General features: G+C 43.2%; 1 protein-coding gene across 2 annotated transcripts in view; it reads left to right on the plus strand.

Annotated features, from left to right (window-relative positions):
- Window positions 1-15,898, plus strand: part of ELOVL6 (ELOVL fatty acid elongase 6) — a 390,580-nt gene that overhangs the window by 203,147 nt on the left and 171,535 nt on the right. For both annotated transcript variants that reach the window (XM_069630730.1, XM_069630731.1), the window contains one exon: window positions 14,894-15,025. In XM_069630730.1, the coding sequence (XP_069486831.1) occupies window positions 14,894-15,025 (132 nt within the window). The remainder of the gene's footprint in view (window positions 1-14,893; window positions 15,026-15,898) is intronic.

The following is a 15,898-nucleotide window of genomic DNA, read 5'->3' on the forward strand; positions in this document are numbered from 1 at the left end:
GTGATAACAAGAGATTACCTTTTTCTGTAAATCTGTGCTGGGCAGGTATAACCGTTTTTGGAAATATAATAGGTTGTCCTTCACCGTAAAGTCCTTTCCCTGCAGATGCCAATTCTGTATGTCTGCTGGAGTTACCAGTAGCCTGGCTTTATCCTTAACTTCCTCTATGGATTGTGTGGCGATTACACCTAGAATTCTTTGTTCGGGAATGATAGGTACAGGTTTAGGATTGATCAAATGTTCTTCCACTCCCATCCGAGAAAGGGCATCAGCTTTACCGTTTTTTGTACCAGGTCGATAGGTAATTATGAAGTCAAACTCGGCAAAGAATAGTGCCCAACGGAGTTGCCTGGAGGATTGAGCTTTTGCGGTTTTCAAATATTGCAGGTTTCGGTGATCTGTAATCACAGTAACGGTGTGTCGGGCCCCCAGAAGATAATGCCGCCAAGCCTTAAAGGCGGACTTGATAGCTAGAAGTTCCTTATCAGTAATAGTGTAATTGATTTCAGGAGGCGAGAATTTGCGGGACCAAAATGCCACGGGATGCAACTGATTGGTTACTGGGTCCTTTTGTGATAGAACTGCCCCCATGGCAAGGCTCGAAGCATCAGTTTCAACGATGTAGGGGATTTCTGGGCGAGGATGTTTTAAGATCGGTGCAGAGATAAATCTAGTCTTCAAATTCTGGAAAGCTTGTTCCGCCTCGGTAGACCATTCAAAACGTTTGTTTTTCTTTAACAAGGCGGTGATGGGCTGGACTATTCGAGAGAATTCGGGGATAAACCTGCTGTAAAAGTTAGCGAAGCCTAACATGCTTTGAACACCTTTTACGGAGGATGGCGATGGCCATTTGAGAATTGCATCGACCTTCTTTGAATCCATACGCACTCCGCTAGGTGATAATATGAATCCCAAGAATTCAACTTCAGTCACGTTGAAAACACATTTTTCCAACTTAGCGAAAAGTTTGTGTTGACGCAATCTCTCGAGGACCATTTTCACGTGTTTCCGATGTTCAGTTTCCGATGAAGAATAAACGAGGATGTCGTCAATGTAAACAACAACACACACATCTATGAGCTCTCTGAGGACATTGTTCATAAAATATTTAAAGGCGGCCGGGGCATTGCAAAGTCCGAAGGGCATGACCTGATATTCAAATAGCCCATACTTGGTGCGGAAGGCCGTCTTCCATTCATCGCCCTCTTTTACTTGTACCAAGTGGTAGGCTCCTCTAAGATCCAGCTTTGTATATATGCATGCTTTTCTGACTTGGTCCAGGAGTTCAGGGATCAAAGGTAACGGATATCTATTCTTAACGGTGATCTGGTTCAGGGCGCGATAATCTATACAAGTTCTAAGGTCCCCTTCTTTTTTTGGAACGAAGAACAAAGCTGAGGAAGCAGGGGACTTGGAAGGACGAATAAACCCATTCGCTAGGTATTGATCCAGGTATTGTAAGAGGTGAAGATTCTCAGGCTCGGTGAGGGCATAAATTCTACTACAAGGAGGAGTAGATCCAGGTATCAGGTCTATCTGGCAGTCATAAGACCTATGAGGAGGTAGAGAGTTAGCCTGATCCTTCTGGAAAACATCTTGGAATTCTAGGTATTCAGGAGGTAACTGGGGAGCCTCCGAGGAAATTGCTGCCAGTGCAACACCAGGTCGAGGGTGACAAGTAGAGACACATTCTGGAAACTGAACCGTTCTTGCTCGCCAATCGATCTGAGGATTGTGGTTCTCTAACCAAGGAATTCCTAGAATAATCTGGAACTGAGGCGCCTTGATCACATCGAACACGATCTTCTCATGGTGTCCATCTTGACTTACTAGCGTCACTTCTTGGGTGGTATGCGTTACTGGTCCGGAGGCTATCTCCGTACCATCCACCGTAGTAATGACGTCCTTTACAGCCTTTGGACAAAGAGTCAGATTCATCCTCAAAACCATTTCATGATCCACATAATTGCCAATGGCACCGCTGTCGACGTAAGCCTCAATCGCATGTAATCGATCCGGATGTTCAGGGCTAATGAGGACCATAGGTATCACGAAATGCGAGGTCACGGAACTGGTTTTAACGCTCGGCAAGAGGACCTCTATTCTTGTCGGGCGAGGTCATTTCCCTGCTCAGATTTTGTGACCCTGGTAACTGCAGCTCCTACTGCCTTCTTGGCTGGTTTCACCGGACAGTCTCGAAGAAAGTGCCCCGAGTTTCCGCAATAGAGGCATAATTGCAGCTGTTTTCTCCTTTCCCGCTCCTTTTGTGTTAGTGGTCCTTTCAGGCCCCCTATTTGCATGGGTTCCCCGGAGTCTACTCCTTTGGTAGGAGTTGGTGGTTTGGAAAATACTCGAGCATCAAACTTGGAACGATCGGCCTTCCTGTTCTGCAGTCTGTGGTCAATTTGAACGACTAAGTCAATATAGTCCGAACAGTCTTGCGGGGGATTCACTACTTGGGCTAACACATCTTTGAGCTCTCCACATAGACCTCTATAAAACAGCGTAATCCTTTTGTCCTCAGGCCATCGAGTTTCCACTATCAGTCTGTTGAAAGACGCAAAATAAGCCAAAAGGTCTTGATTACCCTGTCGCAATGAAAGGAGCTCATTGTCCAAGGCCTGCCCCTGTGAATGTCTTGCAAACAGTTTTTCCATACTGAGCTGAAAAGCTTGAAAATCATGGAGAACCGGATCATCTTGATTAACTAGCGGGATCGACCAGTCTGCCGCATTGCCACTAAGGTACGAAAGCATGAAAGCTACCTTAGCTTGATCAGTTGGAAAGGCTGCTGGCTGGCATAAGAAGTGCAACCGGCACTGATTAATGAGTACTGCAAACCTCTTTGGGTCACCAGAAAATCGTTTGGGCGGAGCCAGAGGTACATTCCCAGGTAGGTTGATCTGCACTGGGTTCGTAGAGGATGTTGAAGGAAGATTTGCCCCTGATGCGGGTAACGGAGTTTGTCCGTCTTGTGACTGCAGCAATTGTCTAGCGAGATCATCTGTTCGCTCCTTGGAAATAATCAGTTCCCTTCTTAGAGCATTCGTTTCCTAACGGGCTGCATGCACTTCTGCTCTTAGTTCCCCAAGTAACTATGCTAGTTGGTCGGTATCCGAGGTTTCCATAGCGCCTGGGTGGGAGTTTTGCGGTCGGCTTTGTGTTCTGTAACGCTCACCTGATTCCCGCAGAGGCGCCGGTCTTGACTGGGTGAATGCCGTATCTTCAAAGGTGATGTGTAACACACGGTTGGCTCTTTGGGCTGGACCACTGTGCACTGTATGTCTGACTCGATGAGTAAGATGTCTTAGGTAAGTGAACGCCGAGCTCTCCATCTGCCTCGGGGAAGGGTGCCGTAACCAGTTCCTTCACTGGATAAGGGTGCAGGCCTCTTGACCTCAGAGGACTGCTGTCCGTCGTTAACTGCACGAACGGTAAGTTCTGGGCGCTTCAAATGTCTTAAAAGTCTTTTGTAATGATATCTCTTGTTTTGCAGAGTTCCGGCGATGGCGGATGGCGGGCTGATGAGAGTTGACGATCGAACCCGCGTGAGGAATAGAAGCACCTGGAAGCACGTAGGTAAGCGCTTGTAGCCTGCTTCACGATGCGCACTAACTGTCTCTTTTATCTTGCAGGTACAAGTTCGGAGCTTTAGAGAAGCTGAAGGGTGCTGGAATACCCACTGGATTCGGCGTGGGAAGGAGTAATGGCACGTGAGTAATAAAGTTGCCCAATGTCTTTAAACGCACCTTCTTTTGTCTTTCAGATGCGGGATGCAGCGCCGAAGGCCTCCGGAGCGTGCGAAGAGCTGGTAAGCTTTTGTCTTTCAGATGCCGGAATGCAGTGCGAAGACCTCCGGAAAATGCGAAGAGTAGGTAAGCCTTTGTCTTTCAGATGCCGGAATGCAGCGCAAGGCGTTGGTGACAGCCGATGGACCAGGTAAGAGATGCGCTGCCACTGAAGACCGTAGTGCTAACCTGTTCTTTCTTTGTCTTTACAGGTGCTGCTGAAGACTGGATTCCAGGATGGTAAGCCTTTGTTTCCTTAGGCCCAGGATCAGAAGCAGAAGACACAATGAGCGTTCTGCTGCAGAGAATGCAGAATAACACAAAGCAAGATTCATCCATCGGGTGTGGTTTAAATAGCCTCCTGTAGTGCTTAGGTGTCTACTTCCACAGCCACGCCTAGGTAAGAAAAGAGTTCCTGCTTTCCAGAAGAGTTCCAGTGTTCTGAACCTAGGGAGTGGCTCCTGCCCCACCCAACAGGAAAAGTAGTCCCAAACAGAAGAGGATCCGGGGTTCAACTGGCAGGTAAGTAAGCAGCATGGTCTGCTGCAGGTAAGTCCACCCAAGCATTATGAGCCCGGCGCTTCCAGCGCTGGGACTGGGCATCTTTATGAGCCTGGTGCCACTGGCGCCAGGACAGGGTCCAAAAGGTCCCAATTGGGACTGGCTGGCACTCGGAACCGGAGTTATGGGTCTGCTTCCAAGGGAGTCGGGCAAGTCCTGATCTTTTGGAAGCAGAGATCATGACAATATTTAGGGAATTTGTAAAGTGTGAACATGAACCACACTCTTAGGGCTACGTCGAAAAATGTGTTATAATCTGTAAATGTATAATTAATTGATGTAGTGCATTTTTACATGTCCTAAAATAGTTTTTTTTCATTGTCCTCTCTAATGGGAGTGGTTTATTTATAATAATTACCTAGCAGCGTGGGGTCGGGGGATGAAGTGTCTGCCTCCCAGCTAATCAGGGGGCTGGGAAGGGGGTCTTTACCACATGGTAAATCTCCACTCCAAGCCTCCTCGGAAGCCGGAGGCTGCCATCTTCACCTCTGGAAATTAAGGTAAGTGTGCTATGCTCCCTTTCCCCCACTTTACCCCAACCTCCAACCCCAATTTCCCTGTTCCTCACCCACCCCCACCTCTGACCCACTTACCTGCCACTATCTTGTCCCTCACTGGTGCTGGGAACACTCAGTGTTCCCAGTGCATCTCTGTCGAGGTAATGGCTGCCATGGAAAGGGGGAAGGGACTAGGTGTAGGTCCCTTCTGCCTACTTTATGGTGGCCATCTTGCTTTGTAGTTTTTTCAAGTCGAGAAATGGCAAACACGCCATTTCTCAACTTAAAAATAAAAACTATTCCCATCCAGGTGCTACGTGCCGAGATACTAACAGCAATAAACCCTGCTCTACCGGGGCAGTTTATATCCGGGCTAACATCAAACCTCTCGCTTCGCTCGGGCTTCTAACTGGCCTGGGCATTCCCTGGCTCAGTAAAAACCCCACCCATCAGGGTTTCTTGCTTAATTAAATAAGTATACTGCTGCTTATAATTGCAGTGAATGATGGTGATCATAATGATTTAATATTATCACATCAAAGCTAAAATGACTGTAAATCTAATAGTGTCACTAGAAGCCTGGTGGCTGGGGACTAATTGTGCACTCATGGGTTCCCATTCAGAAAATTAAGCATTATTTCCGTTACAGTTACAGTTATAGTCTGCCTTCATTTGACCTTATAGGAATAAACATTTAAATATGTGTTCTGTCTTCCTGGTGCCAAAATCTACAATATCTATAAGGAAAGACGCTTATGAACGGTTAGCTGGCTTGATGAATATTGGCTTTGTTTGTAACAACTTCGTGTTATTTCCAGAAAATAAATCCTCCTCCTTAATGATATGTTTAAAAAGTCCCAGAATACCATACGGCCTCATTACGAGTTGGGTGGTATCCTGGTGGTAAATCCACCAAAATCCCACCCAACTAAATTATTGCTACCGACACTTGGTCTGGCAGAATTAACGCAAAATTACAAGTGGCAGTGACAGTGTAATTCCCAATTTTTTTTGAGTTCACTGGACTCAAAGGTAAAGTGGAATTTCCTCTCCGGTAATTCCGCGGATTCTGTCGATTTTTCGGCAGTGAGTGGGAGACTTTACCTCAAGGATTTTTCTGGAGGTAAATCTTCCACGCCAGACCCAACATCATAATTTGGCATAGTGGTAAAGTTGGCGGTAACGGATTTACATCCAATTTTACAACTTAATGTCATATTTGTAATGAGGCCCATATATTTGCAATAATGAGGGAAGGGGGTAAACTAAACCTCTGCACACATAACACATACCAACTCCATTTGGTAGCATGCTGCAGGACAAGATGTGCTACAAATACACACAGGGCCTGATGGACAGGGTGTTTTTTAATGGGATGGACCCAACACTTTGTGAATCAGGCGCAGAGTGTGCCAGGATAGAGCCCACCACGATGCAATGAAAATGCTCCCTTCTTTTTTCTGAAGATTTTAATACAGACCTAAGCTTTTTGCATGTCCTTTTATACGGTTAATGTCCTATTATACAAAATAAAGACAAGAAAACACACTGGAAACCCAAATATTAAGCCCATGCATTCTCTAAACAGGGTTGGCCTGGGGCATAAAATTATTGAAGGCACCAATGAAAAAGTGGCTCACAGTTGCAAATGCCAATTCATTGCTTTTGTGACAGACTGTTTGAGTAGTACCCAAGGGGGCGGGGGTTGATAAAATGTGATGCAAATTATGCATTTTAAAGAATAGTTATTCAGTAAGACTAATTAAAACTACTAGCCACACAGTGAAGTAACTTATCAAACTGAAAAAACGGGCCCACACTAGCATTTTACATTTTTGTTTCGGGCCTTGCCCTATTGCCCTATAGGTCAGTTCGAAGCTGTCTATGTATTGTGTTTAATGAAATATTTCTATGATTTATATGGTTTACCCTCTTCTTCATTAGCACTTGATTTTTCACTCCCGGATAGTTGTTATAGTATTTCTTTGTTGCAGTTGGAATAACTTTGCTTTCTTACTTTTTGCTTCTTATTCATTTCATTCCCATAGAGCATCCCCCTCAATGTACTGCCAGAATAGCGGGGACAGACTCTAGTACCATGTCCACAGAGTGTGTCAAGGAGCAATGAAGGGTGCCAGCTTTTGCCACATTGCATTTGCTGCTGCCTGTTTGGGGTCACCTCACTAAGTGCAGCCCTTGCATAAGAACAGGACATGATGGTGGTGGCTACTTGATTAATGCAGCTGATGGTTTAGATACAGAGATGAGAAAACGTACGAGGGGACAGATTATCGATTATTGTATGCTCATTTGCCCCTTGACACATCAACTTGATCAGCCACTCGCTGTGGACATATCACTAGAGTCTGTCCTCAATGTCTCTGCAGAAAGCAACAAAAGCACTTCCTCCTTTAACCGGGCACCTCCTATTTTAACTATATAAGCACTTAGCCACTGAAGATGTCCCTCCATACTCGCCCTCCTTCACCTTGATTAACATCCCCCCCTTTTCTCCCTTCGTCCATCTCCCTTTGACCACAATAGGACTTACTTGTGCACTTTCAGTCCCCATAACATGTTTACCTCTCCAGTAAACTGCCCTTACTTTCATTACAATCCTCCCCTCCCTTCATCATCGCTCCTCTCCCTGCTGACCTACTCTCCCCTTCCCCTTCTATGTCTACTAAGCAATTCTGGAACATGATGTCTTGTACCTTGAACGCATTTAGTTACTAACCCTATTTAAATGGCAATGCTCTGTACATGCTTTTATTCCTGGCTGTGAAAGGATGACCTTGTAGCCTTGAAACACTTGTGCGATCTGGCCCTGTATATAAAGCAACACACTTGTGCAATCTGGCGCCTATACATAAGACACTAAATTAAAAATGAAATAATATATGTTTGTCATCTTTGATAATATTATCGTGACGTATATTCAAGCAAAGGGAGGGAGGAGAGCACTGGAGCAGTAATGGAATGAAAGAAGGAAGGAAATAAGGGAGGGATATAGGGAGGGAAACCATAAATTTCACAAAAGGTTTCAGGGTGGGAGTGTGTTCAGAAGAGGATAGCAGTGTGGGCCACTCTTGAATAAGTGAGGAGGAAGAAAGTGAAGCAGAAGCCAAAAGAAACTCTATTTTACTACGATTAAACTTGAAAGAAAACAGGGGCATGCAATCCTCAGTGGCTAAAGACAGTCCTGGAGGTGAAGACACTTTTAGATAGATCTGTATGTCATCAGCATACTGGTGCACCAGGGGAGTCAGACCTACACACCAGATCTCTCAGGGGTTCCATGTAGATGTTGAACTATGTGGGTGTAAGATGATCCCGAGGAACTCCACACAAGCAAGCTGCCAGAGCTGACCAAATCCACCTTCACAAACCGTGAACATCCACCCTTGAAGGATGCAAACCACAGAAAGACAGGGTCGGTCAGCCCCATTCAGAAGGATAAGATGCTCAAAAGACCCTCATACTTAACTGTGTCAAGCTCTACAAAGAGATCCAGAAGCATGAGAAAACACACATAACTCACTCTCCCATGGTGTCCACCTTGTCCAACAAGGTAGAAGATGGGTTTCCAATCATCTTGACCGCAGCAGGAGTGAGCATCAGTAATCACTGAATTAAGTCTGGGTCATATTTACCAGCAGAAATTGCTGTTTAAGGAGGGGTGTGGCAGGCACACTAAATTAAACTAAAACATTTGAGCTTGACCCCAGGCCAAAGGAAGGCAAAGCAAATCACAAAGAATAGGCCACACTGTTGAGCAGAGCAGCTTAACATCAATGGCAATGTATATTCATGATAAAAAATATCAGGCACTGTCTATTGCTAAAATATTGTCTGATCAAATTGAAAACCAGAAGCGCAATCCTAAAATGTGCTTTGCTCCTATCGGCAGGCATTGATCTCTGGTTCTGCCCTGGAAGATGAGGTTAAAATGAGCCTTGATTCCGTTGAGCCATCAAATGTCAGATGTTGGCTTCGACATTGCAACAGTAAAAGGAAAGAGAAGTAAGGCTGCAGTTGCAGTAAATTGGGAGAGACTACAACCTCAGCTAATACATGAAAACTCAGTTTGAAGTTACAGAGCTGTGGGCTCTTCAAAATTAGCTGCCAGGGATTCCGGAACTGAAAGTGATTTCCGAAGAATCAACCAATAAGCTCTCACGCAAAGTAAATAGGGAGCTAAAAAGATGCTGTGCTGAATGGGAGGATCAGAGGAGCTGGAGGTAGGATCAGTAATGCTGAGTTTGATTATTTAGCCCAAGGCCGTGGGAATACTTACGCAGATTCACAATAAGAATAAGGACTTGGCAAACCAAAGTTGTAGTTTTAACATTCGATTCAATGGTCTGCCATAGGAATATACTAGACATACACAGAAGGTGGAGGTACTATCCAATTACAATGCCAAATTAATCCTCATAGCATTCCTTTCCGAAGATCTCCTTCGAATTGATGATCAGGAACCGTCATCACTTACGTTGGCAAAGAAAAGGCTAAACAGGATAACATTAAGGCAATCCAGAAGGTGTTCCTTTTCAGGTATTCGGTAACTGGAGTCTTCAGACATTACAACCCAAGGATCTAAAGATCTGAATGACTGAGTTGAGGTTCTGTGCAGTGCAAAGTATACTTTTGCACTTAGTGAAGTTAGAGGTTGCACGGGAAAGCTTGTTTAGGTTCTTTTTTGGCCTATCATAAGCAAAAGCCTTTGCAAGAGTTATTTTTGTAAAAATTGCTAGTTGCCGTAGGCCTTCAAGCAGAGAAATGGAGGGCAAAGCCAGAAGGGAGCACATTCTCATAGCTGGGAGGTTTTATTGTTGCTTTATTGTTGAAGGATTAGAGGGTGATTTAAGTAGAGGAGTTAGCTGGGTGTGAAATTGAAGTGGGTGGTTAGAATAGCTGCTCCAATGATCACATGGGAGTAACGGGCCATTGTTGTATTCTATCATTGAAGATGGAGCGCCCAGGCAGGCAAACTTGGCCACTGCAATTCTCAAATGGTGGAAAAGATGCTGGGGACCTGGGAAGTTGCAGTTATTTAAGACGCAAACCTGTTGAAGAGTGCTAAGCCCATTGTTATGGTTACCTTTCCTGAGGTTGGTATCCCAATATGAAAAGGTCGAAATGATGTAATATTGCCACCTGATAGTCTCTATTTTTAAGCAGTGCAGGTGTATACTTGCCTTACTGCACATTGGTAATACTAAGATATCGGTTTGTCCTTTTATAAAGCCCAATCCTAGCTAAATCCCTACTGTTAATTAAATGATAACAAAGATAGCCATCTATCCAGCACCCTACATAATAGACAGAGATGTTACACGGTATTGCATCCGCACATGAGTCACACAAAGCTCTGACACTTTACAAGCAAGAGGAGCAGATAGAATGTGGTGGATCAATGCACTAGTGGAACTTGTAAAAATATAAGGCAGGGTTAAGCACTACATTCCGTCTGTAAAGCTGCAGGGTAAAAAGCAGAAGCAAACACAGGATCAGATGCACTGACGTGGTCACTCTGGTAGCCACCAGTTAACATGCTGTGCAAAGAATATTATTTGAAACACATATACGCAAGTACAAGGGCCTGAAATTGCACCAGTGTGGCACGAAACATGTGTCAGATAATTTTCATGGATTATTTCCCCCCCCCCCCTGCTGTTTTGTAGCATTTTTATGGGTGGAGCGGTGCAGGGTTTTGCCATATTTTAAATGATATATCAGGGCAGTAGGGGCTGGGTTGGGGAAGGGTTGGCAGTGTATAAGAGGGATATGGGGGGCTGGACCTCCATACAAATGGCACAGACAAATGCAGGGACACAGCCGTGGTGAGTTGGCATCTGGTGAAGTGTGCCAGATCTGTAATTTCACAGTGGCCAAATAGTCATAATTAGAACTAACAGTGCATGCATTCCAGCAAGCAATGCGCCCTCTCTTGTAACTCTTACCGCAGGAGGTTTCACTGGAAAGCAATGCCCAGATGCCATGTATCCTTTCCTGAGATAGGGGATTAAAAGATATTATTTCCAGAAGGTGTTTGTAAATAATCAGACTTTCACGTTTAGTTGTGATCATGAGGTTAACATTCTTCGAGACCTCTAAAAATGGAAATGCCATATACCAGTGTGCAGGTGATATTTTCATCTGTTATTTGAAAATGAACTGCTTGAAGAAGGTTCAGAGAAAAAGCTTTTCCTGGTCTGCAAAAGTGCCTTATTTGATAGATGTCGAAAATAAACACTTAATCGATGAAGTGATCAAGGAGGAGTTTTTGAAGTTGATTAAATCTGTGGGCAACAGCAAAAGTGATGTTCAGGGCGGTTTCACTGCAATTCTTTAAAGGCTTTTCATGGTCTGCTGGTATTCGGGATGTCCATTGAAATGGTGAGTTTCACTTGGCTTCTTTTCTAAAACAGTTATCTGGGAGACAGATGCAATTCATATAGACCAATAATGCTTCTTAATATCTATTGCAAAAGGTTGGTCAAAGTGTGTGCCAAAGGCTGTCTATGATTACATCCTTAGCTGGTATTGATCAGCCCAGTTTTATTATGGAGAGCAAGTTAGCCGTTCATTCTCATTTTATGATTTTAGGTATTGATTTCACCACAAAGCAACAATCTCCATTGGTCATTGCAATGCCATACATGGAAATGGCATTTGATATGGTTGATTAGGAGTATCTTTCAATGATACATTTGAATGGTAATAGTGAAGATGTGATTTCCCATCATGATTGTTCATTTGTTTACTGCCTTCTGTAACAATTCCATACCAAATGTAATAAATCCTACAATGGTCAATGAATTAAAAATAGAATGGACCTCTATATATGAGTGTTTTCTCTTCCCTTCCTTGCTTGCCCTATAATTGAGCTGTTAGCAACTAGATCCATCAACACCAGACTTGCCCCCTCGCTTCTACAGTTCACGAAGGAGCTTAAGATCCTCCTCTCCAAGGAATGCCTCCTCCCTAACACCTAGGGCCACTCACCCTCCACTCCACACCACACCAAACCTGAGACTGATCTGTTGCCTCGTGTTTCCTCCCCTAATTGCTTGTAGGCCTCTTGCTGCCAAATTACCCACCCTCCCCCACCCCATCATTAGTGCACCTCTATCTTGTTTCTCTACCACCCTTACTGTGTTCCCCATATGTCTAGTAAAGTGCTCTTTAGCTTCCGCAAGTTAAGACTGATCTTAATAAATACATAATAATAACAATAATATGAATATTATTATTAATAATAATGATAATAATAATAATACATTAAGTGTTGGCCTAAGGGTGACAAATTGTTTAGAACCTTTTAGCATCTCCGGGATTAAAGTATAGGAAGATAATACCACATATTGTTTTGCAATCAGGTATGAAGCAGATTTAGAGTACATTTGCAATAATTAGAACATCTTCAGAAGCCTCTGGGTATAAAATGATGTTTACTAAGGCTGGCATATGTATGTTAACCACAAGTTCCACCAGTCTTAGTGATTAAGTACCAATACTCTCAAAAACCATTGTTGGGAATTACAAGTTTATCAGATAAATGTGAACATTCAAAAACATGCACAAAATCTTACAATGCACCTCTGGCTTCTGATTTCTTTGTTAGGGCCAGTGAACATCAATACATTGCAGGTTCCTATATTTCTATTTTTGTTTCAAATGTTCTTGGTCCTTTTAAATTCTGCCTTATTAAAGAAACTCTCTAGGTTAATTGCAGCATTTATTTGGGCAAAGAAACCCCCCTAGGAAAGCTTGCAGTTTTAAATGGTTCTGTGATAGACAGGGGCTTTGCTCTTCCATGCATGTAAGTGCTACTGGGTGGCAGTGCAAGTATGGTATCAGCGCACATATAGTGTATCAAGGAAAGTTATGTGGCAAGAAAGTAGATGTAGCATTTAATTAGAAATTGGTGTGCTCAACTCTGAGACAGTTCTGCACATCTGGGCCCCCCCAAAAAAAACAGCAAGTGTGCTCAAAATACCCACTAAACAGTCGTTTTGGGTGATTCACACAGTACAGAAGTATTATATAACTCCAACACAGAAGTCTGGAAGGGACCAGCAATTGAATGACAAAAGTTGGAGAGTGCACTACCTGCTTCCAGTCTTGAATGCTTTCTGGTAAGGTGCATAAACGAAGCTCTAGAACTCTGAACATCTACCACCCATAAACACTGATTTTCCTCTGTTGCTAAGAACTTGCAGAGAGCTTGGCAAGCAAGTAAAGTAGTAACATGTGCCTTACCTATGCTCAGTGACGATAATGACAAGGATATAGGTCATGCTTAGTACGCTAGTGCTGTCCACTAATGTAATGACGAAAGAGGTTATTGGGGCTCATTCCGAGTTTGCTAGTAGTTTGGCGGAATTATCACAGAAGTACCGCCAAATGGAATTACTGTTACCGCTACATGGTCCCGTGGATTAACCATGGGATTACAAGTGGTGGTAGGTGGTGTGAATCCCCATGTCTATGAGTCCAAAGGACACTAATGGGATTTTGGCAGAATTACCACTTGTGGTTATTCTGCCGGTGGTTATCCCACCGATTTTGCTGATTGTTCATCAGTAAAGTGGAGGATTTATCTCTAGTATGATGCTGCCAGTAAATCCTCCACTTCAAGTCCAAATTGAGGATTTGGCAAAGTGGTAAAAGTGGCAATAATTCCGTTCCCACCACTTTTTTACCACTCCACCAAACTCAGAATGACCCCATTGTAGTAACCTTGTTTCATATCACCACCTTAACCCCTGTTAATGTACCATTTTTTAAATATTTTTATACTTTTAACATCAGTATTTGTATTTTGTGAGTTAATATCATATGGATGTAAATTGTACTCCATGACTGGTAATTGGCATTTACATTTGAATTATTTTAAAATAGTTTTTTATGTATTTGTTGTGTATTATTATGCTGTATTTTTTAATTGTAAACTTTTTAATGGGTTCCACCCGAAATAATATAAATAATATAAATATTGATTGATTGAATTATGGTTTGCATATGCATAAAAACGTATTGCACGTGCAAAAATGCATAAGTGGCAGTGTAAATTCAAATGCATAAGTGTCAGTGTAAATGCAATTGCATTTGTTTTTGAGTTAATGCGATTGCAGATGCACTCACTGTGTTTGGGTGAGCGCACGCGTACCGCGATACTACCCTAGAAATATTATGAAAATCAGCAATTAAGGAGTTGATACCTGAAAAATAGGATTGGAGGTAGCTACACTATACTTAGAAAAATCAACTGTGCAAATGGGATATTTAGCTGTTGTTTACACCTTATTTCAAGAGATCGCCATAATCAATCAATCACATGGAAAAAATGCAATGTGATTTGGATGCTGGAGTTTCCATACTTGAAAACCATTGGTTGCAATTCATTCTTTAAACATGGATGACTACTTTTAAGTCATGAATGGAGCTTTGTACAATTGATCATGTATCTGTTCTTGTTCTTGATTAAATGTTCTCTCGTAGTCAGTGCATGGAGATGGGCCGAGGTGCATTTAAGTGACATGGTCACGTATACTTTGGGAAGGTCCCGTTTTTCATCTTCTAGGGATTGAATTTGCTAAGCACTTAAAACAATATTGAATCAATGAACAGTTATCATTAAGCCTTTGGCAATGACTGGCCTTACCCCTGTATCTGGTTGTCCAAATGTGCAGGTTGATGAACGTGTATTAATTTCAACACATACAAATAAGGTCACCCTTTACACTTTATTGAACATGTGAGATATTATTCTCCATGAGGGTGCGGCATTTTATGATTCAACATAGTATGGCTTTGCAAAAGACTATGAACATATTGATGAGAAGAATGGTGTTTGATTAAACAAATGTGGCAAAGCAAATGAAAGGGAGTGGGAATATAAATTGATATTTTCATATAGGCTTATGTGGTGATTTCACACTGCTTACAATTTAAAACAAATCAGACATCATTACTACCTGTTGCTATTTCCAGAGATTGTGCCAGATTGATGAGGTTTCCTTTCGACTCTTTTCCCAGGAAGAAGTCATTCCTCTTCTCTGCTCTCTACGCTGCCTTCATATTTGGCGGTCGGCACCTCATGAAACAACGAGCCAAATTTGAGCTCAGGAGGCCGCTCGTGCTCTGGTCCTTGAGCCTCGCTGTCTTTAGGTAAGTGTTTGGAGAAATATTTGGGGTTACTATAGTTGTTTAATATTTTTATTTGTGTTTTTGGTTCCACCTTCACACCGTGGATGGAACTTCAGACTCACTTTAAAGCATTTCTCTCCCACAGAGGCGTTTGCTAGGGGTTTTTTGGGGGCATTAAGCATGGGTCTTTTGGTTGTAGCCCTCGATAGAAGCTCAGGGGCTACAGCCAAAAGGCTAGCTAGCCCTGAGTCCCGACTTTACTGACATTAGCAAAGCCCCAGATCTTTTCCAGACCTAGAAACACCTCTGCTCTCCCAGCGCTGCACACCACTCTAATGTCCGGGCTCGGTGCACTCAGGCATTGGTGTCTGCTGCGTTGCTTGTCCCGGTGTGTGGTATCCGCTGTTCCTTTGTCTGGTTTCACAGCCGTTCTGTTGGTCCCTTAGAAAGCTGTGATTCTCACTGTGGTTGGCACCGCAGGTCCCGTTTGATGCTTAGTGAGAGCGCCGGAGCACCAGTCTGCCACCGGTACACATGTTGCACCGTTTCATGATGAAGAAGGTTATGAGCCTCAACAGATGTTACACTGGGATACACTTTTGAGCAGCGCTGCATGCTATACTTCAAAGTTACCTTTGATCGTATGAGATGCATTTTGATTTAGATATTAAGATTACTTCATTTCATGTGACAGGGGCAGGATTTTTGTACAATGCATCTCCATTTTCTTTGCAATGTTACAATGGCAGAAAATAGGTAACATTTTCTAAAGCTTACATGTTTCTGATGTTTAAGCTAGTGTACATAGTTTTTCTTTTTAAAGTACATGGGCCAGATTCTGAAAAAGCAGCACAAACGAAAGGAGTGCAGAGAATGCTCGTGCATTTGCTCACT

Source organism: Ambystoma mexicanum, chromosome 6q (assembly GCF_040938575.1).
Source record: "Ambystoma mexicanum isolate Mex_15411 chromosome 6q, UKY_AmexF1_1, whole genome shotgun sequence".
Taxonomy (NCBI): Eukaryota; Metazoa; Chordata; class Amphibia; order Caudata; family Ambystomatidae; genus Ambystoma; species Ambystoma mexicanum.